Genomic DNA, 27,102 nt, shown 5'->3' on the forward strand with positions numbered 1-27,102 from the left:
TTGTTCAGCTTTTTTTTCCTTTGCATCAAGAATATTTACATACCTTCGAGTATAAAATGTAATCATAGGTATCAATAGACCTTTATCATGGTGCAGCCCACTTCATTTCCCCCCATTGATAACAATGTAACCAAACCGAGGCTGAAAGAACAAAATAGTCTGGTTCCTATATGCATAATGATTATTAGGATTCGTTATTGTTATTCGATACAAGAAACACGACAAAGATGGAGGCAGCATGATAAATGTCTTGATAGATTAATAAGTGTCGCTTTATACTATTCAGCTGATGCTATACTTACCGAGAAAGTTTGTTTTGTCATTAACTTTAAGAGTGAATACGAAACATTTTATTCCCTTTATTTAAACACCAAATCATCTTCACCTTTTATAATAATCTAACCATTTAATACGGAAAGGATGTAAGCAAAACAGTAAACCAAACAATTAATTATGTTTATTTCAGAACCCCATAATTCGGGTACGGAGTTGGGGGCTGACGGGTTAAACATAATAATTAGACAAAATAACACACACAAATTAATTACCATCAGAGTTTTACAGTTTAAACAAAAGCTAAATACAACAAAAAAGGTTCTTACCAACTAACTGCGTATAATTATTGTATACATTCAAGAATTAGTTATAAAAGACCTATGATTTAGAAAGAGAAACAGAGTAAAAGTATGTTAATAAACAATGTTTTCTAATAGTTAATTAAATAACGGACTATAAACTTTATATTTTCTTGGTAAAATTCGACAAATATGAGCTTCCTATTTAATTTCCACGCTTTCGAATTAAAGTTGTTTTGCCTCTCCAGTTGTTACTGCGTTTCAAATGCAGAACTCGGCTATTGAATTTCGTTTTTAATCGAGTCAAATTCCTTTAGCACTCTGTTCAGTTTAGCGTATCGTCATTCTTTTTCGTGACACACACGTCTCAAGAAGCGTCTGCGAATTTGAATGCTGCTTTGATAATTGTTAAATTATGTGATTGTTTTGTTAAATCAAATGACGCAACATTACATTTGAATAATCATACAACGAAATTGAATGACCCTTTTCAGTAGCATTCAATTTCTTGCGAATTAGAATAGCTTGGTGGTTAAATTGGCTGCTCATTTGCCGAAACTGACCGAGAATACTTATATAATACCATAAGATTGTCAACAGATTGTCTTTGCGAATTCTGAGTAAAAGTTAATTTCAATCCCCTTAACAATGACTACCATACAAATTAAGAAAATGGTTAACCTTAATAACTGGAACTGAAGGGAAAAAATGTCAATAGGCCTGCTTTAAACATCGCACCTTTGCCGGTGTACCAATGAACTCTGTCCGCCGGAGATCCGGCCCCCATGGGAAATTACCATGGGCTGGCCTCAAGCCGCTGGAGGAGGAGGATTTAAAAGAGGGCGCTATCAGAAGAAGTTTGTACACAGTTTGCCATATGGGAGGTGGGGGGGGGGGCAGGTCTCCGGGGGATAGAATCTCCTTCCACACCGTGTCGAACTTTGATGATTTTCGCGCGGCAAATAAAAAAGGCACCGGACACCTTTTGTAGGTGACAAAGACCAGTATTCTCACTTGGTGTATCCCAACCAAAAATGTATATAGAAAAGAACTGTGAACAGATTGGATTTCAGATGCTTAAACAAGGCTTCAAACCAATCTTCCCGAAAGACTAAGACAGAAATTAAAACTTATTATTCGAACGCAATATTCTACTCGTTGAAGGTTTTCCCCTATATTTCGAATGAAAGTTAATTTCACCATAAAATATGTTAAAACTACAGGATTACGACCAATCGACGATTTTGCCATAACCCACGGGCGGTGTATCGTATGTCAAAGCATTATTCCTCCATGGTAAGTGTATTATGAACTAATCCATTACATTCACATTACGGATTCATTTCTTGGACTCTTTAGCAACTGATCTTCTTTCCTCTGTTGAGAGACCGCTTCCTTCCTCTTATCTCTCCGTGTCTTGTGGAGTTTGACAACAACAGCAATGATGACAAGAATCAAAATCAACAGCACACAGCCAGCTATTATCCCAACAACACCACCAATACCAAGACCAGGCACAACGTCCTCTATCTGAATGATAAATACATGTATAAACAAGTTTAGTTCATCACTAAGTTCTATGAATATCGGTTGTTGAATCCTTCAAGCAAAACATTAGCTACCTCTGCACCTTCTTTAGAAGTGGAGTTATGTTTAAAGGCACGGGACACTATTGGTAATTACTCAGAATAATTGTTAGCATAAAAACTTATTTGGTAACTAGCAATGGAGAGCTGTTGATAGTATAACACCTTGTGAGAAACGGCTCCCTCTGAAGTAATGAAGTTTTTGAGAAGGAGTCAATTTGTCACTCAAATAATAAACAACTTCAGCTGAAGCCTTTTATTGTGCATCTGAAAGTACCCAAATTTTGTGCACAAAGGTGTTTTTTGTCATTATTCTCTTGCAACTTCCAAATTTTCACAGGTTTGCTATTTTATGCATATGTTATGTTGGGATACATTAAGTGAGAATACTGGTCTTTGACAATTACCAACTAATGTACCCAGTGCCTTCAACATTATAAGTTATTTTTTCTTGTGACTGCGAGTTTTATTCATCTACGAGGACCAGGAAGTTCTTCAAAATTGACTTCCAACTTACCGGGCCGTTACAGATTGGTTCCTTTATTGTTCCCGCCACTGGAGTATAGAAATCTTGACCGCATGACGCAGTGTTTCCATTCCCATCTTTCACCGTGAAGTTCAGTTTGGGACAACAACATGGTGCTCTACATGGCGAGACAATAGTTTTAAAATTAACAAAAGGTGGAGTGATTGTAATCAATAGGAGACTTTTGGGACGCTAGGTGGCAGGCCATAACCAGGTAAATCCGTTGTTCACGGTAATGTGCCCATGCTCAGGACTACGTAACCGATTGACTAGTGTTCAGAAGTCTCCCATCCTGACATCTCTATCCCTTCAGTGCGCAAGAGTCCATTTGCCCTGCCACTTTGACAGCTGGCAATGCTTATCTAGATAGCTACAGTCATGTACCAGGGGTAAGCAATCTGAAAGCAACGCCTGTCTTCCAGATGGCCTAGAGCCAGGGGATGAACCCAGGAATATTTGCACAGGTGGGGTCAAGTGTGTCAAAAACTAACATTTCTTACACGACAGACAAAGGCTCGTTTGTGTACGAGTCAATGGGGAATTCCGTTGAGACAGCGGGCCAGTCTATGTTGTAAACAAATCCAGCAAGTAAACGACCTTGCCATGGCAACTCAAAAGAAACGTTATGTTTCTCAGGCTATTCTCTTGGAAGTCGGGGGAAAGGATTTTACCTTAATTCATTCGCAGAGAAATACAAACAAATTGAATGAATAATTTGAACGTCTTATACCTATAGATTGCTGTGACGTTACGGGCAGATCTCTCCTCATATTCTAAGGACTGACTGAGGCCAACTTGTGGATCAGGAAGAACCTCTATCAAAGACGTCTCATCTGTTGCTTGGATTCGAACCCACCACTCATGGAGGTGACAGTCGTTGGTCATCTGGTCTGCTGTGCAACCCCCTCCAGTGGCCAACACGGTGCAGGTTGGAGGAGTCAAGTCATTTACCTGATTGTGAGTAAAATGTTCAATTTCTGTTGATGTATACTTTGTAGGAAATATCACTCCCCAAAACAAACTCGTATTTATGCCTTATACCTAGTGGAATTACATTTCCAAAATATAAAACTTCGGCACACAACTTCTTCAAATTATGAAATAAGTCGTTATTTAATATTGATATTGCAATTTAAACACGTATTATTTAAAAACTTACTTCAGGAATAATTATGGGAGTTTCAACTACCGTCACATCAGCAGAGAGAATATTAACAGCCGGTGATAAAGAACCTGAAACGCTTAAAGTCACTTTCCTGGTGAGTGAAACCAAATTAATAAAAGGAAAAGCTTACAAAATGATTTTCGTTTTATGCAATTTCATTATCATTGACATTTTACTCTGATTTCAATCTCCACACAAAATACAACATAACAACAAATATTAGTAGTTAAATATAGCAATTAAATAAAAGTATAAGGAATAAAGTATAAGCAAATAAAAAATGCAGACAATAAAAGGTAATTTCAGTACACTAATCGATATGAAATTTACACTAAAAATCTGTTACACTCAGGAACAAATAAAGGCAGTGGACACTATTGGTAATTACTCAAAATAATTGTTAGCATAAAAAACTTACTTGGTAACAAGCAATGAAGAGCTGTTATAAAACATTGTGAGAAACGGCTCCCTCTGAAGTAACGTAGTTTTCGAGAAAGAAGTAATTTCCCACTAAAATAGTAAAAGACTTCTGGCCAGAAGCCTTTATTACTATCTGAAAGCACACTAACTTGTACAACAAGGATGTTTTTTCTTTCTTGAGAGCCACAACTTCGTGTGACGGGTGTTTTTTTCTTCCACTATTATCTCGCAACTTCGGTGACCAATGAGTTCAAATGTTCACAGGTCTGCTATTTTGTGCATTATGTTGAGATACACCAAGTGAGAAGACTGGTCTTTGACAATTACCAAAGGTGTCCAGTGACTTTAAGAAACAACAAAATAAACAAATCTACCTACGCAGTAACACCAATCGTTGCATTGTCATCAGCACGAACAATCACCACGCCCTCTTGTGTCTGTCCAGATGCCAACTCCATGGTCAATGGTTCAACAGTAGCGTCCAATACTTGTTCTGTTGTTACATTGAGTTCTACTGCACCTCTATTTGCCCCGATAGATACACTGATGTCCATGGTGTCTGCTGGTCCTTTGTTTGTAACTCTAAATGTCAACCTACCTTCGCTTCCTTGATAAACCTCATCTGTACGAAATAGTGGAATGGATTTTTAATAGCCTACAGGAATTGTGTTTACGTCAGATTTTTGCTCTTGTCAAACAAATTAGTGTAAACGAAAAGCAGCCATTCAGATACGGTATACTTCCCCATTGCAACTTTGTTTCTGTGCATCAAAATTGCCACTGTTGTAGTGCTTTTCAATGGGGATTTGTTGTCTTTCTTAACTAATTCAAAAAGGGAATCCTTAAAAAAAACTATCAGGTAAATTTTGGAGGATGACAATTCAAAAGGCCTACTACAGAAGAAAGAAATTTACCCCTTTCAAGTTCAACAATAACAACCCTTTTTTCACGAGTCATCATTTTGTAAGAGCACAGAATACCTACTCAGACCTTTAAAAAAATGCTTGTTTAATACTCACCTATTGTATTATTTCCAATGACTTGTTCCAACTTGAAGTCAATAACTTGTACCTCTGTTGGGTCTGTCCGAAGGAATGAAGCGCCTTCATTGTCTACGCCAACAAGACTAACGAAAAATGCCTAAAATAAAAAAGAATCAGTATGAAAACAGGTACCTTTGTAATGTTGAGGAAAAAGAACAACGGTGATTTTGTATGTTTCATGCTTTTTTTTTCAGTTTTCCCGGGAATGCGGTTTTTTAGTTATTTCTTTTAATAAATATTTCAGTGGGGCACGTTATTTGTATGCCTCAAAAATCGCTTCGAAGGCTGAGAGATCCTTGAACAAGAGCTAGAGTTGTGAAATAAGAATACCTTGTTTGGAAGTGTCACATTAGCTACATAAAATCCTTGAATCCTTCCTGCAAGTGGTTCAACGACCCCAGTAAAGAGTGTCTCACGACCGGTGGTATCATGGAATCTAACTTCACCGATTGATCTGATCAGGTCTTGGGATGAGATCCGGATTTGAAGTGAGAGCTGAGCTCCTTGAGACAAAATCAACGAGAGACAAGGAATTGATATTATTTGATGGAACGTGTTTCTGAAGTTAACATTCGGGTTGTCATGTTGATAGCGAGACACAAATGGCTTTAACTGAAACGCTTGTCAGAATCCTTCAAGTTCTTCTGTTCAGAAACCACTAAAATTCACACAGTCATTGGAATCATGTCGATCTTTTTTTTCAAGCGAATGCAATGAGCAACCAATAATGAAATACAAGTGACGATGTACCTTTTGCAACTGTCACCTTAGTCCCAAGAATACATGTTTCTCAGAGTTGCTTAAAGAACACCAATTGTCTCCAAAGTACATGTGTACTCTTGCTCTAGACTGCGCAAGAGGAAATCGTATTGGCGGGAGTTGGAACTGGTAAACGGTACCTACCAGCGACTGGTAACCCCTCCAATGGATACGCAGTTTCTGATTGATCAACTTCCAAAAGGTCAAAGGTGAAACCAAGGAGGCTTCTTGCAGAGACGGTGACTTTGTACTCGGAGTCAGGATTCGATTTCTGTAGCTTGAGATTCCAGTTTCCTTTTGATCGCTGCAAGGAGGTGTTGAAACTAAATACAATCTGCTGGGCCGAACTGGTGAATATTTCTGCATGTAGGTCACTCGGGGATCCTTCGATTCCTAAAGTACAATAAACAAAGGAAAAATGTGTTTTGAGTAAAAATTTAATGGCATTAAAAACTTCCGTATGGACCCATTAACTGGATTGGTATAACGTTACTTACCCTGTGAGTTTGTAATATACACTACTGCGTCGTCCAGTGGACCGAAAATAGAGACTAGAAATTCAGGTATTGTAGTATCAACTGGTATCTCCACAGGGGTGGTGCTGTTTAGACTTAGCTTCAGTATTGTTACCTACATAAAAACCAACAAAGGTCAATAACATTATACGTTTGTTGATTTCATTTTTTTTTTTTTTTTCTTACATAATATACTTTTAAAAAGCTAAGGCCATCTACACTACTCGTTATAAAATAAAATATATTATATATTTTTACATAAATGGACATGTATTTGTTTGTACAATTGTTTATGCATCTGAGGAAGGTCCGGTTTGGATCGAAAGCTAAGACCATCTCCACTACTCATTATATATATTTTTATATCTTTATAATTATGTTAGATTCTAACACCTTGACAGAAAAACAAACCTGCAGTTTTTAAGTTTTCACCTATGTGTTGCCAATGATCGGACAATAAGTTCACGTCAAATAGCAACACGCCAACATTCATCTTTTACATGGTTTTGTTTATTATACTTACCTGTGATGCTCGAATATTACCCTGAATTACTCGTGTTAATTCTCGTATACCATCATTGTCTGTAAAGTAGATGTTTCCACCAGACTTTCTAGCGATTGTGAAATAAGAAGAGAACGGGGTACTGCTTGCTGAAAATATCAGAAAAATAAATAATTGAAAGTGAAAATCTTCTTGAACGCGAACTGTCCGTAGGATTCAAACTCTTCATACTTGGAGTATATAAACACATGAGGTTTGCGGCACACCATGTGTAAATCTCTTTTTAATAGTGTCGGTTCTGAGAAGAATCGGTGGGAACTATTACATCATGGTTGGATAATGGTAACTCAATTGCACATTACCTCTTTTACGACGTCTTGATGGACAACCCTCTGTCAGTACGAAATCCACTCTAATGAGACCTTTCTCCGCTATTAAAGCTTCAACGTCAGGGAGTTTGTCTTTATCTTTGTCTTCAGCATCAGTGAAGAGGTACACGATACTCCCATCCACACTTAAAGAACAAGACAATTGCTAAATAATAAATTAAATAAACGTCACAGCCGTGTAAGGTTTAAACCAAAATTAGTATACTTTATCCCCGAGGCAAATTTAACATCTATTATATCGTTGCGGTACCCGCTGCCAAAACATATGATTCGAACTGCCTCTAGCTACCGGGCAACCTCGGTAGTCTAGTTCGTATGACAATGCTCTGGAATTGCAAAGGCCGCGGGTTTAAATCCCACCCGAGTAATATGCCTGTGAATTATTTCAACAGAGCTCGTGAAAGTACTGGGGATCCAATGCTAACACACAATGGTCTGAGGGTAAAGCCAGACTTAAGTGCTAATTGGCACAACTACGTATGCAACAAACATAATACCCTTCATTTGGGAGACTTTGTAACGCTAGGTGGCAGCAGACTTGCCAGGTAGATGTCAATATTGTTTACGTAGTTTTGAACGTGCAGCACATTACTGGGAATATTACTCTTAGATTTACCTGGTAAGTCTGCTGCCATATTGCCACCCAGTCCAACAGCGCGTAGAACAAAGGTCACGTTTTGAGAATTTAAGAATGAAAAACTTCCCCATGTTGCTTAAAGGATGCATTTGCAACCCCTCGATGGTGTCAATCCTAACTCATACGTTTACAGTAACCAATTACCTAATTTACCTGTTTTGAATCCCAAGTTCAAGTCCGCTGTTGGCCAACTCTGGGCAATCACCGCCGCCAACTACAGTTAGACCACTGATGTACTGGATGCATTCCTCCGGATCGGTAGTCACAAATGCCGGACCAAATGCTTTAATACATAAAAACCATAGTCAATCAATCAATCAATCAAGCAATAAACCAATCAATCAATCAACCAATCAATCAGTCAACCGATCAGAAGAAATTTATACAGCACCAAAATCAATAAAACAAATTCAATTGCGCTCAAAACAGTTACATGATAATTATTACAATACACCTGATGAAAAAGATAACATATAACATTGAGCAGTTTATTGCAAACGTGAAAATTGTGAGCATCCGTGATGTGATTTGGAAGAGTGTTCATTCTTTGAAAACTGGTAAAGGAACACGTTTATGGCAAGCCATATGCCCAATAATTCGATAAACACTGTTTATCGCCGATAAACTAAGTTTATCGCCGATAAACACTGTTTATCGACCGATAAACATTGTTTTTCGAGAAAAACTCTGTTTATGAATTGATGAACTTAGTTTATCTCGATAAACACTGTTTTTCGCCGATAAACAGAGTTTATCGAGACACACAGTGTTTATCAACTGATAAACACAGTTTCACGCCGACGCCAGATGCCCAATAATTCGATAAACACTGTTTATCACTTGATAAACAGTGTTTATCGAAAAACTCTATTTATCGACTGACAAACACAGTTTTACGCCGACGCCAGATGCCCAGTAATTCGATAAACAGTGTTTATCAAGTGATAAACACTGTTTATCAAGTAATAAACACTGTTTATCGAAAAACTCTGTTTATCGACTGATAAACACTGTTTATCGACTGATAAACACTGTTTATCGAAAAACTATGTCTATCGACTGATAAACACAGTTTTACGCCGACTATGGCAAGCCATATGCCCAATAATTCGATAAACACTGTTTATCACCGATAAACAGTGTTTATCGCCGATAAACACTGTTTTTCGACCGATAAACAGAGTTTATCGAGATAAACAGTGTTAATCAACTGATAAACTTTGTTTATCGAAAAACTATGTTTATCGAGCGATAAACAGAGTTTTTCGAGGTGATAAACAGAGTTTTTCGATAAACACTGTTTATCAAGTGATAAACAGTGTTTATCGAAAAACTCTGTTTATCGACTGACAAACACAGTTTTACGCCGACGCCAGATGCCCAATAATTCGATAATAGGGTTTAATGCGTAACGCAGTAAACCGATTTAACACCAGGAAATATGCATAATTATAGTCAGGTTGCACAGTCGGGGCTATAAGCGATTGGGATTGTCAGGGCGCATTCAGACGTGGTTCCATTGTTCTTTTCAACCAACCAAAGCAATGCATTTGGGGAAAGGGTGCTTGTCTTTCTGGGAACCGTCATTGAATATTCTGCCACCGAGGAGTTAAGATAGATTGTATAGTTTCGCAAAATTCGGTACCTTCTTGGCAACTCGCTGGAAGTGGGAACCGCATTGAAGAAATCCAAGTGATACCTGATGAGGAGGGCGAAGATGGGCGGCTACAGAGAGTGGTGAAGCCGATGGCTTACTAGCCGGGCCAATCGGGTGAGTCGCTACATTTTCAGACCTAATGCTGGGGGGCAAGTACAGCCCCAACAGTAACGCTAGTAGGTAACACGAGTACCGTGAATACGGAAAGGTTTCAAACATCTAGTATGTATAAAGGGCCAATAATTGCGAACATCCCACAGATTAATAGTCAGGATATTTCACGGCCTTTACACGTAACTCGGGGTATAACGGGCCAACATTCTCAAAGCATGAGTACAGGTACACAAGGATAAGAAAGGGCGGACAATCATAATTTTTCTGGCAGCTTGCCGTTTAATATGAAAGTTAGTCAGAGCTTGTGTCAGTCAGGCCAATCAGGAATAAGTAAGCCTAGTAGTTTAGTGTACAACTTGGCAAACTCTAGTCAATATTCAGGGTATTCCATACATAACAGGGATGGGGCATGTAGTAGGTTAGGAGGGACATCATCTTCAATAGAACTGGGTGGTGCCCAACTTTCAAATGCAGGGTGCAAAATAAGTACAGTATAGGGAGCAGTTGCATGTGGGGGTCCATTGATTGCACAGCGGGCTCTTGAAGCATACCGATGGCGAATAACATGCAGCATATGAATTAACCATCAACTCCCTTTAATCCATTGATATCGGTTTGTAGCGAATTGGGCGAGGGCCTACCGCTAACCTTAAAATTTTTAAGATTATTCATAGCGAGTTTGTGGATTTTGCTGTGATCTTATAAAGAAGAGTGACCCTATAGTAGTACAAATAGCCTACCGCTAACCTTAAAATTTTTAAGATTATTCATAGCGAGTTTGTGGATTTCGCTGTGATCTTATAAAGCAGAGTGACCCTATATTAGTACAAATAGCGGTCAAGACACAATAATTCTTGCTGGCTGTAAACGAGGGGGGTTTTATAATATGGAAAGATAATAAACACAGGCGTCCAATTACTTCTATACATTACATGGACCTCTGCATTTTTTGACTTATGTAGCAGTGTATTTGCGAGCTCATCTCCATAGAACACATAGAATTATTGGAATAGTGTCAGATCGTACGCACAGAGAGCAGCAGCTCGTCCAATAAGGGGGGATGGCGCACTTTTAGAATGAGGCAGCAATTAACACCAGTTAGATCATGGGCATAATTGACGATGAATTATGGGCATTGCACGTCACAGCACCATGTGTTAATCAAGCTCTAGAACAAAGTGTACATAAAGAATAGAAGGGCAATACCAAGTTTCATTATGACCTTTCGGAATGATTGATCATTATTAGGCACTAAATGGCCAGCTTCCATAAATCAAGGGGTAGCCTATTGCATAATATTAAAATTAAAGACCTTTGCATCTTCTTCCATTGGTACATACGTATCTGGTATTTCATATGTTTAATGAATAGGGTGGTATAGATGGCCTTAGCTTTCGATCCAAACCGGACCTAGTTCAGAGGCATAAAACAAGTACAAACAAATACATATCCATTCATAGAAAAAGAGAGGGGAAATGGATTAAATGAAGAAAGAAGCGGGAGAGAAAGAAGCGGGAAAATAACAGCCAATCAAAGTTTCTATTTCAGAAACAATTGGTGGCTATGAACCAATACGAGTAGAGTGGCGAGGACAAAGGAGGTTTCATATGAAAGGATGGATTACTGGACCATAAAAGTGGTAAATGCATTGTTCGTTAACAATGCAGGGAAACATGACAGGGTAGAATTAGAGAACAAGTTGCATCATGATGCAATTAACAATGGTCAATTAATAGAGAAAAGCAAGATCAAAAGTACGATGGTATTAAAAATAGGTATGTGGAAAAAAGAAGGGGGGTTACTTACATGAGATAGTTATAGTAACAAATATATAGGACAACTTAAAAAAATTAATTTATACTTGAGTTACAGAATATAAACAACATTATAGTTCTCAAGCAGAAGTGAAGTGGGGGTAACGGGAAGTTATTTAACACCAGTGTTCAAGTTTAGTCCAAAGGGCTTGACTGTCTTGAGTTGGTGAATCCAGTGTGATTCTCTATGCTTGCAGTTATATTTCATATGTTCATAAATTGCACAAATGGGAGGATCCCACGGGTAGTTTCATTGTTTCTAAGATGAAAGAGGATTGTAGACGCTTGGACCCTCGGCAAGATTCAAGATGTTCCATTACATTTCCAGTGCTGAGCAGTCTGGTTAGTTTTTACCGCCAGTCTGCAAAATATTGAATTATTCGGTTGGGTCCTGAGGCGAATTAGAATAAATCTGCTTTATACTTGTTAAGTATAAAGAGTTACACGGTTCAATGGTTTGGCGGGAACATTGAATAGGACTGGGTGCGGTACCCAGGGTAAGGCTTATCTGGCTATGCTATCAATATACACGTTAAAGCTTTGTTAATTTAGTCTTTTTTAAGTCGTTTTATAGTTTAAGTATCATCGGTAACAGTAGCAGCTACCATAGCTTAGCAGGGAGGTCAGTACTAGCTTGAACCTGGAAGCGTTGATTTGCATAGATCAGGTGTACGTTTCCAATATCGGTTGGTTTTTCGTATCTGGCGGTCAACACAGCACTGATGTTCCACGGCAATGACACGTTGTGTCGTAAAAATGTCGGTACAAAATGTAACGAACAATGGAGGCGGGCTAAACCGTAAAGCTTACGTATATGAACAACAAAGGCGCATGATTAAAAATTATCAGTTGATCCGGTTATTCAAGTTACAGGGTGTAATTATTGTCAGTGAAGACGAAAATTCGGTCGTTACAAAAAGTAACAAACATTATAATGTGGGACTAAACGTACAGAGTATGTACATGAGATGAGAAGACGCATGATTAAAAATGATCGAGTGATCCGGTTATTCAAGTTACAGGGTGTAATTATTGGCAGTGAAGATAACAATTCGTAAAGTGGTTACAAAAAGTAACCCATTATAATGTTGGATTAAAATGTAACAGAGCATACACATGAAATGACAAGATGCATGATTAAAAATAGGTTCAATTACAAGGTGTAATTTTTTACAGTGAAGACAAAAATGTTCGATGCAAACGTAGAAGAGTGTGAAGATGAAAAGAGAAGATGAATGATTAAAAAGAAATCAGTTGCTCCGGTTGCAGCATAGCTTGCAGACATCTTCATCCGGTTGCAGCATAGCTTGCAGACATACCATATTTTACCTATATGACCTTTATTAAAGTAGCATAGTTAATGTTTAAAGGATAATCAGCATATGAAGCTCTGCTGTTAAAAGCAGCATTCTTGGTTGCCCTTTTCGGTTATTCTGAGGGTGAGTGAGTTTACAACTCACGATGGCAAATTCCCGGGCGTTGCGTATTGGTGATATTTCCTTTAATCAGGAAGGGAATTTGCAAGTAGTTCTAAGATATTCAAAAACGGATCAAGTGGGTAAAGTTCAATCATTTCTATTGACAGGAATGCCAATACTTCACCGTTTGTACATTGAGGGGGGACCCTATGTCAGCCAGACAAGTTAACCACATCTTAAAGTAGGGATTAAGGCCATCAGGTAAACCCCACACCCTTTTCAGTTCATAGTTGCAGGATATGTTTGGGGTTCGGGAGGAACAAATCAAAAGTATGGGGAGATGGAAGTCTGGAGCACTTGAATCCTACATTAGGCCAGACTTAATGTTTTCAATTGTCTGAAAGGGGGTAGCTTGTAGCAAGGTCATAAATAAGCAGTGTAGACAACCGCTTCTTTAATTAGCATATTGCTGTTTAAGATAAATAATCATTTACAAGATCGGTGAATGTTGAGTTGGTTGTTAACAAATTGTGTACAACATTTTCAACTACATACAAGACTTTGACAAGATAAAATATTGGTCAGAACAGATTACCCAGGCTGTTTTTCTTTGAATTTGTTTTTATACAGATGTTTATCGGGGACAGTATCATTCGCCACAGCAGCGGCACAGTGGTGGTACAGTGACATGGAAAGGCATCTAAGGACCAAAGATATCTTGAAGGAAAATTCGGGACAGATAACACATAGGGTAAAAGGGAGCCTAAAGATGTTCATCAGTCCGATGCAAGAACGTGGGTACCGGGACAGTATCATCCGCCACAGCAGCGGCACGGTGGAGGTACAGTGACATGGAAAGGCGTGTCTGGGGCACGCCTGGACGGCTGGGACTAGGCTCAGGAGACTCCTGGCAAAAGGCGAGGTCCCGACGACAATAGTGTTACATAAAAGGACCAAAGATACCGTGAAGGAAAATTCGGGACAGATAAGACATAGGGTAACAGGGAGCCTAAAGATGTTCATCAATCCGAAGCAAGAACGTGGGTACCGGGACAGTATCATTCGCCACAGCAGCGACACAGTGGTGGTACAGTGACATGGAAAGACGTGTCTGGGGCACGCCTGGACGGCTGGTACTAGGCTCAGGAGATACCTGGCAAAAGGCGAGGTCCCGACGACAATAGTGTTATATCTAGGGACCAAAGATATCTTGAAGGAAAATTCGGGACAGAGTAAAAATAGGGTAAAGAGAGCCTAAAGGTAATTAGGAACATCCTACCCAACACACGGTTAATTTGGTCAGACATTTTGTTAAGGGTGAAGTATAAAAGAGGTAAAGTTAAAAGAGGGCAGAAAAACGCTGCACTTGGGATTTAAATATGTATGCAAAGAAGATACTTCGGGAGATGCAAAACGCACCTGTTATAAAACACCCCCATCTCATTAACCCTTCCCGGAAGGTGCGTACTGGCAAGACATGATTCATTTGGTTCCATCAAAATTTATCAGACGGGTTGAGGTTCTCCACTTTACACTCGGAGAAAGTTTCGTTAAAAAAAAAAAAAAAAAAAAAAAGGGGGGGGGGTGTTTGGGCAAATTTTTATATCAAAATTTGCTTTGGCGGTAAGTTTAGCTTGTTCCTATAAACAAGAAGCTAATAGGCATTGTAGCCTGTGAGGAAGTGGTAAATTAATTTATGTGAATTGATATGGATAAATATGGTGGTAATAAAATGATGTGATTGTCTATAAAGAAGTAGATTAATTTGGTACCTTCTTGGCAACTCGCTGGAAGTGGGAACCTCATTGACCCGGAGTTTTCTCCAGTCAATGAGTGCATTTATAATTATAATAATTGTAATTAGTCTGGTACCTTCTTTGGCAAATCGCCGAGAAGTGGGAACCTTTGCGGATTGGATATTTACCGTTCGCAAAGTGAGGAATTGGGACCCTTTGCGAATTGGTCGCAAAGTGTATTATAATGGGAACTGGTATACTTCTTTATGAGTGTGGATATCACTGGATGGAATTAAATAAAGGGAAATCCCTTATATTATTATGAATTGGCGTTTTACCACTGAATTCAGAGTACGGAATAAATTAACTCTTGGCAGAGTTCACTACAACAACAAATCCTTGTGTCTGTGTATATTTATCAGGTGGTAAAAGGGTTTAATGCGTAACGCAGTAAACCGATTTAACACCAGGAAATATGCATAATCATAGTCAGGTTGCACAGTCGGGGCTATAAGCGATTGGGATTGTCAGGGCGCATTCAGACGTGGTTCCATTGTTCTTTTCAACCAACCAAAGCAATGCATTTGGGGAAAGGGTGCTTGTCTTTCTGGGAACCGTCATTGAATATTCTGCCACCGAGGAGTTAAGATAGATTGTATAGTTTCGCAAAATTCCCTCCCTCCCTCCCTGGGGTTAATGGAAGGGTCAGGGTATTACGGAATACGTGGTACAGATTGATATGACTGATAATCTTACAACTTACACTTAAAGCGGTAAGTTTAGGTTGTTCCTATAAACAAGAAGCTAATAGGCATTGTAGCCTGTGAGGAAGTGGTAAATTAATTTATGTGAATTGATATGGATAAATATGGTGGTAATAAAATGATGTGATTGTATATAAAGAAGTAGATTAATTTGGTACCTTCTTGGCAACTCGCTGGAAGTGGGAACCTCATTGACCCGGAGTTTTCTCCAGTCAATGAGTGCATTTATAATTATAATAATTGTAATTAGTCTGGTACCTTCTTTGGCAAATCGCCGAGAAGTGGGAACCTTTGCGGATTGGATATTTACCGTTCGCAAAGTGAGGAATTGGGACCCTTTGCGAATTGGTCGCAAAGTGTATTATAATGGGAACTGGTATACTTCTTTATGAGTGTGGATATCACTGGATGGAATTAAATAAAGGGAAATCCCTTATATTATTATGAATTGGCGTTTTACCACCGAATTGAGAGTACCGAATAAATTAACTCTTGGCAGAGTTCACTACAACAACAAATCCTTGTGTCTGTGTATATTTACCAGGTGGTAAACAGTGTTTATCGGTTGATAAACACTGTTTATCGAGAAAAACTGTGTTTATCAACTGATAAACACAGTTTTACGCCGACGCCAGATGCCCAATAATTCGATAAACAGAGTTTATCACTTGATAAACAGTGTTTATCGAAAAACTCTGTTTATCGACTGACAAACACAGTTTTACGCCGACGCCAGATGCCAAATAATTCGATAAACAGTGTTTATCAAGTGATAAACACTGTTTATCGAAAAACTCTGTTTATCGAAAAACTATGTCTATCGACTGATAAACACAGTTTTACGCCGACGCCAGATGCCCAATAATTTGATAAACAGTGTTTATCAAGTGATAAACACTGTTTATCAAGTGATAAACACTGTTTATCGAAAAACTATGTTTATCGACTGATAAACACAGTTTTACGCCGACGCCAGATGCCCAATAATTCGATAAACAGTGTTTATCAAGTGATAAACACTGTTTATCGAAAAACTATGTGTATCGACTGATAAACACTGTTTATCGAAAAACTATGTTTATCGACTGATAAACACAGTTTCACGTCGACGCCAGATGCCCCAATAATTCGATAAACAGTGTTTATCAAGTGATAAACCTTGTTTATCAAGTGCAGTGTCGTAACTAGACATTTTCATTTGGTAGGGCAAGTGGGGGCAAAGATTAAATTTGGGGGGGCCAAAGAAGTGCAAGATTATTATTAAATATGTTAACTGATATATAGTTGATACACACCAATGCAGTTCTAAAACAGTCTATAGTCAGCATGTAACAAAAGATTGCGAAAACAACAAAATCTTAGAGAACATGTCATTTTGTATAAGATAACACTTTTTGTATAAAAGGATTAAATTACCAACTGTGGTCAACAAGTACCAATTTAGAGTTGTACACGGTATTCTCAACTAGGCTTTGTGGGTGTGTAAATACCCAAAACATAATAATATTAGGCCAAGTAAAAATAGAAAATCAGAAATGTTTAGCGTCCCCGCCCGCTTCCTTTTTACAGGACACCTCTTTTTTTTTCTTAAGTTTTTTTATGCACATTTTTTTTTCTTTTTTTTTTTGAAAAAAGGTTATTTTAAATGATCTCAGCAAAAAAAAAAAAAATCTGAATGTCTTGTCTGAATGCCTTGACCAAACTGTTTCATTAATGTTTTGTGTATTTCAGCAGCAGAAAAAAACCAGTTGATATTTGACATTCATGGCGACCATCTTGAAATAAAAAATAAAAAGCCCCTCCTCCTTCCTTATTTTTGAGAAACCCAGACACTAAACATGTTTCTTTTTTTACTCGGCCTTATTGTAACAAGTGTAAGCCAAAAATACAGGATCGAAATTGTGGGTGTTTAATAATCACATTTTAGTTACGAAACGGATATTTAAAAATAATAGGCCTACCTCTCAATTGCACCGCTTGCTTCAAAGGAGAAGAAATGGTCTAAGCAACCTTTTTCGCTGGCCATTTTTGTGCTGTAGTAAATTTCTCTGTAGTGCATCTGACCATGGAGGTAGAAATTTCTACCTCCATGATCTGACTTTGTGTTTACGGAGCTATTGGTCTGCGTTCAGACCACCACGTATTTAACAGAACTTTGCCACATCCTGCACTCTCTGTAACCGCAAAACCACAACAAACATTTACCGCCAATACGATCGCGCGCGCGTTTCCACGCATTTTTTATGTTATAGTCCACATAGGGCCTACTGATAATGAATAAAAGTTTTCTGTTTTACGGCAGCATTTTATGCAGCCTTAAACGATTTATATATAAGGCCTATAAGAATATACTTATCTCTGATTTCATATGGGGGGCAAGAGGGGGGGGGGGCAAGGGTTCTGAGCGGGGGGGGGCGCCGGCCCCCCTGCCCCCCCTCTGGTTACGCCACTGATCAAGTGATAAACACGGTTTATCGAAAAACAGTGTTTATCGGTCGATAAGCACAGTTTCACGCCGACGCCAGATGCCCAATAATTCGATAACAGTGTTTATCAGTTGATAAACACTGTTTATCGAAAAACTCTGTTTATCAACTGATAAACACTGTTTATCGAAAAACTATGTTGATCGCCCAAACTATGTTTATCGCCCAAACTGTGTTTATCAAGTGATAAACATAGTTTATCGAAAAACTCTTCATCAAGTGATAAACTGTGTTTATCGAAAAACTGTGTTTATCGACCCGATAAACACTGTTTTTCGATAAACCGTGTTTATCACTTGATAAACAGTGTTTATCGAAAAACTCTGTTTATCACCTCGAAAAACATAGTTTTTCGATAAACAGTGTTTATCAGTCGATAAACAGTGTTTATCAGTCGATAAACAGTGTTTATCAGTCGAAAAACTCTGTTTATCACCTCGAAAAACTGTGTTTATCGCTTGATAAACATATTTTTTCGATAAACAGTGTTTATCATTTGATAAACATTGTTTATCTCGAAAAACAGTGTTTATCGGTCGAAAAACAGTGTTTATCGGCGATAAACAGTGTTTATCGGTGATAAACAGTGTTTATCGAATTATTGGGCATACGGCTTGCCATACTCGTTGCCTTGGATCGGTCGAGTTGGTCTTCGAAAAGCGGTCTGTAACCGTTTGTTATAAAATGCATATAGGTAGAAAGATGTTGTAAAAGTAGAATACAATGATTTACACAAATATGCCTCGAAATTGCGTGGTTTTATTTTTACCTCGTCGACTAACACGGACTAACAAATTTTTGACACCCATAAATGACCGACCGTGTAAACTTACCTGGATCATTGAACGGTTCATTTAGACTGGTAATCTTACCTGGATCATTGAACGGTTCATTTTGACTGGTAAACTTACCTGGATCATTGAACGGTTCATTTTGACTGGTAAACTTACCTGGATCATTGAACGGTTCATTTTGACTGGTAAACTTACCTGGATCATTGAACGGTTCATTTTGACTGGTAAACTTACCTGGATCATTGAACGGTTCATGTTGACTGGTAAACTTACCTGGATCATTGAACGGTTCATTTTGACTGGTAAACTTACCTGGATCATTGAACGGTTCATTTTGACTGGTAAACTTACCTGGATCATTGAACGGTTCATGTTGACTGGTAAACTTAACTGGATCATTGAACGGTTCATTTTGACTGGTAAACTTACCTGGATCATTGAACGGTTCATTTTGACTGGTAAACTTACTTGGATCATTGAACGGGACGATGACATACTTAGAGGCCGCAAAACATGTCCCTCTGTTGATATTAACAATATCAATTGTTTCTTCTTTCACAGCTTCTATTTCTTCACGCATGCTACTAGTCGTGTCAATAACAAAAGCCAATGAAGTCCCAACATCCAGATTAAGAAGCTTACGAAATTTCTGCTCCCCGATTAAGTTATACAGACCGGTATCTGAGTAAGATAAGTCGACCAAATCAATCACACATTATAAAGAAATTGTATACGATTTTGAAGTGAGATGGTTCGACCTCATGGAACCTATTCATAACTTGTGCACAGAATTAAAAAGTAGCACGAATATAACATAGTTTTCAAAACATAGTTTTCCAAACATAGTTAGTTGTTCTCTTAAGTTCTCAAAACAAGATAATCTACCCACAGCAATTAGATACACAATGGTGTTGACGCAAACCATTAGTATAAGCATTGACGCTTAACTTAGTTTAACTCAAATGCATTTATAAAGCGCTTTAACACTGTTTCAAAGTGCTTTCAAAGAAAAGAAAAACATTAAAATGCAGGATAAAAAACATGAGCAAAAAAAGCAACTCAACATGCATTGCCTCAAACCTCGTACACAAACGTATGCATGGGCCCAATAATGGGAACCATGTTGTAATGTTCAATATAGCCTTGGTAACAGAAACACTAAAATTTAGTGAATTTAATAAACAAATAAACAAGTGAAACTGTAGAAATGTTGTTGAATAAATATATATGGTTTCTTCTTGTGGAATAGGAATGCAAAAAGGTATGTGGCGTGTCATAGCAGAGCGGTTTGAGCATCAAATTCAAACTCTGGCGTTTCTGATTATGCAGCAGAGTGTGGATATGAGTCCCAGTCGTGATACCAGTGTCTTCAAGCACGACACTTTGTTAAAACAACATGCTTCGTCCTTCGGATTGGACGTAAAGCCGTTGGTCCCGTGTGTTGTGTAACACACGCAAAAGACCCCAGTGCAGAGAAGAGAGAAGAGAAGGTGCTCGCCTCGGTCCTGGTCTAATCGGCAGCGTACGTATTGCGCTACAACACCTTAAAACCAATGGTGCTAAAAGAGTAGGTCTCATAATTCAAACGTAGTCCCACATGCCATGATGGAAATACTGTATCTGAAAGCACTTTGAGCGTCACTAAGTGACGGATGTGCACGCTTTATAATAAGCCACTATTTTGTATTATTTTTTGTATCATTATTTTATATAGGATTATGGACACAAACCAGGATCATTAAAGAAGTCCACTGTAGCTTGAATTGCTGTCCGCGCAGCTCGTTGATGGTGGAAATTATGAGGCGACAATCTTCGCTCTGATGATTCTTTATTGATTCCACCCTTTGCTGCATCAAATCTAGACACGTCGTAGATTCCTCCATGGGAACATTGTGGTGGGGTCGTCTGTGTAACTGTGGAAAACAATGATGAAACAATAGTGCTGAGACACTGGTAAAGCCATGCAGTTAAATGCAGTGAATACTTTGTGTATTGTCAGAGAAAGATCAGTCATCTTGTATCCCAACACATGCATTAACTAACAAACCTGTGACAATTTGGGCTGAAATAGTCAAAGAAAGAAAGAAGAAGGCTTCATGCCCGATAAATTCTTTTAAACAATTAATTTTATTCGAACTGATTGATTTCAAAGGTGCCGTTTCTGACAATAGTTTTTGAAAGCAACTGTTCTCCAGTGCTACTGTGTGTAGTAGGTATTCTACAAGTACAGCCTGCCTCAAACAATGACAAAGTCGACTTCCTTATTTTGCAAGGTGGAGAACCCTTTCAGAAATAAGACATTATTTGGTGTTATTTAAGAAGTGTTCTGTGTGCGACGTCATTTATAAATGCGGGGTCTCGAATAGACTTGATTTCAATGACTGTCTTCCCCAGCCGGATATTATTTTAACACTCAGAATAATTCACAAGAGGGCGCTATTTCAGGCCAAAAACAGACCTGTTTTACACCAAATTGGTGGTCATTCACTGCCACATAAACAACAAAAAACATAGACCCATAGTCATGAAAAATGATTTGTAAATAGACTACCTCTTGGCTTGGTTATGTCTTGTCCAGACCTGAATCCGCCTACCAAACATAACAATGTCTCGTGAAGATTGCTTGAACAGTCTAGTGGTGATGCGCTGTGGTCAGAAAGACGTACACTCGATTAACATGTACGTAACAAACAACAATTGATATATTATAGTAATAATATAATAAAGACACTTGTAATGTGCACACAACAAACTTAGTCTTTGAAAACCTATGACATAAGATAAGTTTTGAGAAAAGATTTGAATTTTGTGGTACAAAGACAAGATCTAAGATTAAGTGATAGAGACTTTGTTGCAATGAGACGAAGCATGGAACTTGGTCGAAGATTCCTTCATGGAGTGTAAACTTGAAGGAGTTCTGAGATAAAGTGGGGAACCTTGCCATAAAGAGCTTTGTGGACAATGAGCATCAGTTTGAAGATGATTCGGTGGTAGGGAGCCAGTGTAGTTGTTTCAGGATGGGGTGATAGAACAGGATGTTCTAGACAGTGTCAAACGATGCGGGCGGTGAAGAAGGAACAATTGGTTGTTAGGAAGACTGCAGAGAATAGTATTGCATGCAGTTATCACAAGACAATAAGTTACAAATGACATTTTCACTCTAAACTCAGTGTAATCAAAATATGTCCGTAGCAAAAACTGAATTTTGACTTACGAGTTTGCCGACCCTTCACAGTCACGGCACGTAGCCACGCTTGACGGACATTCAGGGTATTCTAATGTTTCAGTGATCCCTTAAAAAAAAGGAAATTATACATGTTGTAATATTGAATGCAATGACTTAAAGTGTATATCAAATCTTCCCAGTTTCAGATGGAATACTTTATAACGTAATTGAATACTTTGTTTATAAACCTACATTAGGCACACACCCTCGTGGTATGTAATTCAGAGGCGTGTGATGTGTTGGCTTCCTATAATGGAAAAGTATGTTTCCTGCATGCCCTAAGAATCTGTGCCACATAATTGGAAATCACCATGGGCTGAAGGAGGTTGATTGAAAAAGGGCGCTATTAGCAGATATTGGTACATATTTTATTCCCCCATGTTAAATTTTTCGTTTTCAATTGGATAGACCCCCCCCCCCCATACAAACACACGCACGCACACACACATGTATTGCAGTCCCTCTCTGCTCTGGACTCTCCTTGAATCCTATTACTTGCTACTGTCAATTAAATACTTATAATTACGTTGTGGACGTGTGTGTGTAAGTCGACATAATAGCGAGGTTTAGCTAGCTGCACGTTACGCGAGCAACGTGAACGGGAACGTCCAAAACTGATGTTGTTTCCAGGTGACGTCGCCATTTTGGGCTTTATTCATGATCATGATCACGTATGACGTCTGCGCGCACGTACGAACCTGACGTGAAAAATAGTAGCTTCACGTACGTATGCTAAAAACATGAGATTATAACGAAACAATTTCTGACGTTCACGTTCACATTCACGCGGAACGTGCGGCTGTGAACTTCTTTTGTTCTCCGGTCCACACATGGTCTGTAGCGTTAAAACACACACCACACACCCGAGGTTATTTCAAAGGGTGTCATTAAAGGCAGTGGACACTATTGGTTATTACTCAAAATAGTTATTAGCAAAAAACCTTTATTGGTGACGAGTAATGGGGAGACGTTGATGGTATAAAACATTGTGAGAAATGGCTCCCTCTGAAGTGCCATAGTTTTCGAGAAAGAAGTTATTTTCCCCAAATTTGATTTCGAGACCGCAGATTTAGAACCTGAGGTCTCGAAATCAACCATCTAAACGCACACAACTTCGTGTGACAAGGGTGTATTTTTCTTTCATTATTATCTCGCAAGTTGAATGACCGATTGAGCACGAATTTTCACAGGTTTGTTATTTTAATTTGAGATACTCCAACTGTGAAGGGTCTTTGACAATTACCAATAGTGTCCACTGCCAGTGAGTTTCAAACTATTGAACATTGAATTCAAAAGGTTCTCAGAGTTTGTACCCAAGTTGTAGGAGGGCCTTATGACATCCGGGTCTGTCTGCCCGTTCAGCTCAATCCAGTTGGTATTCGAGTAGAAACTATGCGCTAAATGAAGGAACCGACCGCAATCCATACGAGCTACGTCATAGTCTGGTGCGTTCTCATCTCCAACTGTTAGCTGTTGTAGAATGCGGCTGCGGATGCTCCTCATTTTCTGATGGCCTGCGAACAAGTGACGTTAGTTTATAAATACAAGAGTCGGTTCGCAGGGCTTTGTTTGTCACAAACTGACTTGAAAAGAACTTCATTCATATCGACCCACTTTTCCCCTAAGTACTTTTGTGGGTAAGGTAAGAATAGAAAATGTTTTTAGGCCCATGGTGCCATAGATTGTGGTTGACTTTGCCTACGGTATTATACCAAATCTATACAGAGCTGACAAAGTAGTCACAGACAGTTTTCATTTTTTTTTTGAGTGCCATCAACAATGAAATTACTAACCTGTGAAAACTTGGGCTGGAATCCATCGAGTCAGAAGAAAATAGTGAAAACCGTGCACAAATTACAGCAACCTAAGTCAGGTGTTGTGTTTTTTAAGTTTATATTTCAAAGGGAAATATTTCAAAGGGAAATATTTCTCAGGAAAGGTTTGCTCTAGTAAGAACTTCATAACCAGTGAGCGATCTAGACTAAACAAAACAAACAAAATGTGTTCAGCCATTACATCCTTGACTTTTGGTCGAGTGCTAAAGTTTCGTTTTTCAAAAGATAACAACTAATAACACACTTACCCGCATTTATCTGATTTCCGTTAAAATGCCAATCTGCCTTTTGTGGAATATTTCTGGAAATGCGAATATTGCTGTCGGTTATCGTCTTGATGGCGCCTACGAATTGTTTCCATGATGCACATTCTAAATATAATCCAAAACACACACATTGTGTTTGTTACATCCATGTTAACATATCTTTTGTTCTGTCTTTATTAGTCCCGTTGATTAATAGTTCTCCAGTCCTAGCTGCAGAATTCTCATCCTCTGACCTTTTGTTTGACCTTTTTGGTTGAGCCCCTGTCTCTATAAAGTAGCGATTCCAAACTATCTGTTCAACAGAAATCCAGACGCTCAAAATAACTCGAATAGACTTTAACCTCCTTATTATTTCAACTATAGTTATCCTTATTTTTAGAAGATTTGTCAAGCTCCCGATTCAGAGACTTCTTTACAACTTGTATACAACAAAAATACACAACTTTCTTCCACCATAGAACTGCCACAATTGTCACAGTTGCAAATGTTTCTATGAGCTGTTCATTTCTAATTCCGTCAAAACGAAACAAATACAAGACCTGACTGCGCAGTAGGCCCTGAGGGGACACCATTGAGTGATTGGTGTACATGGATTTGTTAGTACTTTTCCACAGCAGCAAAAGTTGCGAAATCCTATGTATATGAATCTATGTCACGGTGGCGTACATTAAAGGCAGTGGACACTATTGGTAATTACTCAAAAAAAAGTATTAGCATAAAACCTTTCTTGATTACGAGTAATGGGGAGAGATGGATGGTATAAAACATTGTGTGAAACAGCTCCCTCTGAGAAGTTTTCGAGAAAAGAAGTAATTTTCCACGAATTTGATTTCGAGACCTCAATTGTTGAGAATTTTAGGTCTCGAAATCAAGCATCAGAAAGCACACAACTTCGTATGACAAGAGTGTTTTTTGTTTCATTATTATCTCGCAAATTCGACGACCGATTGAGCTCAAATTTTCACAGGCTTGTTATTTTATGCATATATGTTGAGATACACCAAGTGAGGAGACTGGTCTTTGACAATTACCAATAGTGTCCACTGCCTTTAACACCAGGGCCCAATTTCATTGAGCTGCTTAACGGTAAGCAAATTTTTTCGCTTAACGTAGCAAAAATAATTGCTTAAAACCATTCGGATTCCATGCTAAACGTACACGAGCTTAAGCACGTAAACAATCTGCGCGCGGAGATTTTAGATCGTTTGCTTAAGCAAAACAGAAGAAGGCAGTGTATTTTGCACTGTGTGCATGGCCTAGGGCTGCTTAACGGTAAGCAAATATGTTGGCTTAACGTAGCAACAAAAACTGCTTAAGCGTAAACCTATTTCACCAGCGGTTGCTAGCTTAAGCACGTAAACAAATTTCGCTCGCAACATTTTAGATCGTTTGCTTAAGCGAAAAAGAAGAAGGTGCTAACAAAATGGCGGGCGAAATAAATGCGGAGTGCACTCGAGTGGCGATAAAAAACATTCATCACCTTCTGTGTCTGATATATATTTTTTGTAATGGTTCAAAGTGCCCCTCGAAAGGTTTACACACTAACTTGAAAGTAAACAAGAAGATAATACATTGTACAGCATGATTCTGAAGCATTTTAGACACTCGTTTATTCGCTACACCTACCATACAAACGCACGTACAATCACCGCTGTGCCGGCACAATAACATCGTTTGCAATGAGTGTTGCACTATGCGCTGTGTGAATAGGGTGCTTAAGCAAAATATAGAGGCTTTAAGGACCCTTTTTGTGTGCTTACCTATGTAAGCAAAAAACCTTGCTTAAGCAAGGGTATGAAATGAAAAATTTGCTAGGTGCGCCCGTTAAGCACAAAATCGACCGGTACGGGATGCAGCTCTTTGAAACTGGGCCCGGGTGCTTAAGCAATGGGGCTTTAAGGACCCTTTTTGCTTGCTTGCCTCGCCGTTTTAAGCATAAAACCTTGCTTAAGCAAGGCTATGAAATGAAAAACTTGCTAGGTGCACCCGTTAAGCACAAAAATCGACCGTTAAGCAGCTCTATGAAATTGGGCCCAGAATAGTTAATGTTACCCTTTAATGTATTATCTGATTATCTGTTTATTATCTGATAAATAACTTGGCAAGTTACATTCCCTGGATTGTCCATAAAAGATTACATAATTAAAATAACTATTATCTTGTCCCCGAACCAATGAAAAGAAAGATTGATTGATTGATTTAATTTATTCTGATAAAAATGCAGTAAGAACATGGCAAAAATACATACGAAACAAGAGGAGAAAATACAATGAAATAAGATCAACCAAAATAGAACACAAGATAGAAATACTGCACAAAAGTAATCAAGATAACCCCCAAAATCCAATAACTTAGACTTTACCGCCATAATGTTTCATGAACAGACTTGAAGGAGTCAGTGGGTCCAGATTCGTCAAGTTCCCTGGACTATACCGATCCGGATTGCTGTCTTCAAAGTATCTCGCTACTACCTGGAGGATACTAGCTTCAGTAAGAGCAGTCAAAGTATAGTCCGTGTCTGGGAGCACTGGGATCTGACTAGGAAAGAACGCCACACCCTGGGTGATTAGAGACACGGAGATCAAAACATGCAACAAACTTGTCGGTTCCATTTTGAGTAACGATAATGCGGTGACAATACCTGCTAGTCTGGTGTACTGTGTGACACCACCTGTCTAGAGGTAAAGATAGCATGAGAACTTTACTCCAGTCTGAAAACCAATAACAAAATGAAGTGGGCCCCTGTAGGTTTTTGTATTGAATCTATTTTTCATAATAGACCTTTACAACTCTTTCTCTCTGAATGTAGCGCTAACAGGTTCATACTGGCTGACATTTGTGAAATGGATTGAATTGAAAGATCAACAAAGCAGGT

At 38.6% G+C, this 27,102-nt stretch overlaps 1 protein-coding gene across 2 annotated transcripts; it reads right to left on the bottom strand.

Annotated features, from left to right (window-relative positions):
• On the bottom strand, nucleotides 1–27,052 carry LOC139938660 (von Willebrand factor A domain-containing protein 7-like). Of its 2 annotated transcripts, XM_071934269.1 has the most exons (19): nucleotides 26,590–27,052; nucleotides 24,210–24,332; nucleotides 23,440–23,640; nucleotides 22,115–22,193; nucleotides 21,452–21,546; nucleotides 20,631–20,813; nucleotides 19,369–19,581; nucleotides 8,271–8,400; nucleotides 7,454–7,605; nucleotides 7,113–7,240; nucleotides 6,572–6,704; nucleotides 6,219–6,467; nucleotides 5,646–5,818; nucleotides 5,292–5,412; nucleotides 4,651–4,894; nucleotides 3,847–3,943; nucleotides 3,418–3,638; nucleotides 2,679–2,805; nucleotides 1–2,105 (listed from the first exon to the last, which is right to left on the bottom strand). In XM_071934269.1, the coding sequence occupies exons 1-19, from the start codon at nucleotides 26,837–26,839 to the stop codon at nucleotides 1,902–1,904; spliced, it is 3,123 nt and encodes a 1,040-aa protein (XP_071790370.1). In that variant the 5' UTR covers nucleotides 26,840–27,052; the 3' UTR covers nucleotides 1–1,901. The 2 variants fall into 2 exon arrangements, with proteins under 2 accessions (XP_071790370.1, XP_071790377.1); XM_071934276.1 differs by lacking the exons at nucleotides 24,210–24,332; nucleotides 26,590–27,052 and adding an exon at nucleotides 23,920–24,055.
• Nucleotides 27,053–27,102: the final 50 nt, after the last annotated feature.

This window comes from Asterias amurensis, chromosome 1 (genome assembly GCF_032118995.1).
Source record: "Asterias amurensis chromosome 1, ASM3211899v1".
NCBI lineage: Eukaryota > Metazoa > Echinodermata > Asteroidea > Forcipulatida > Asteriidae > Asterias > Asterias amurensis.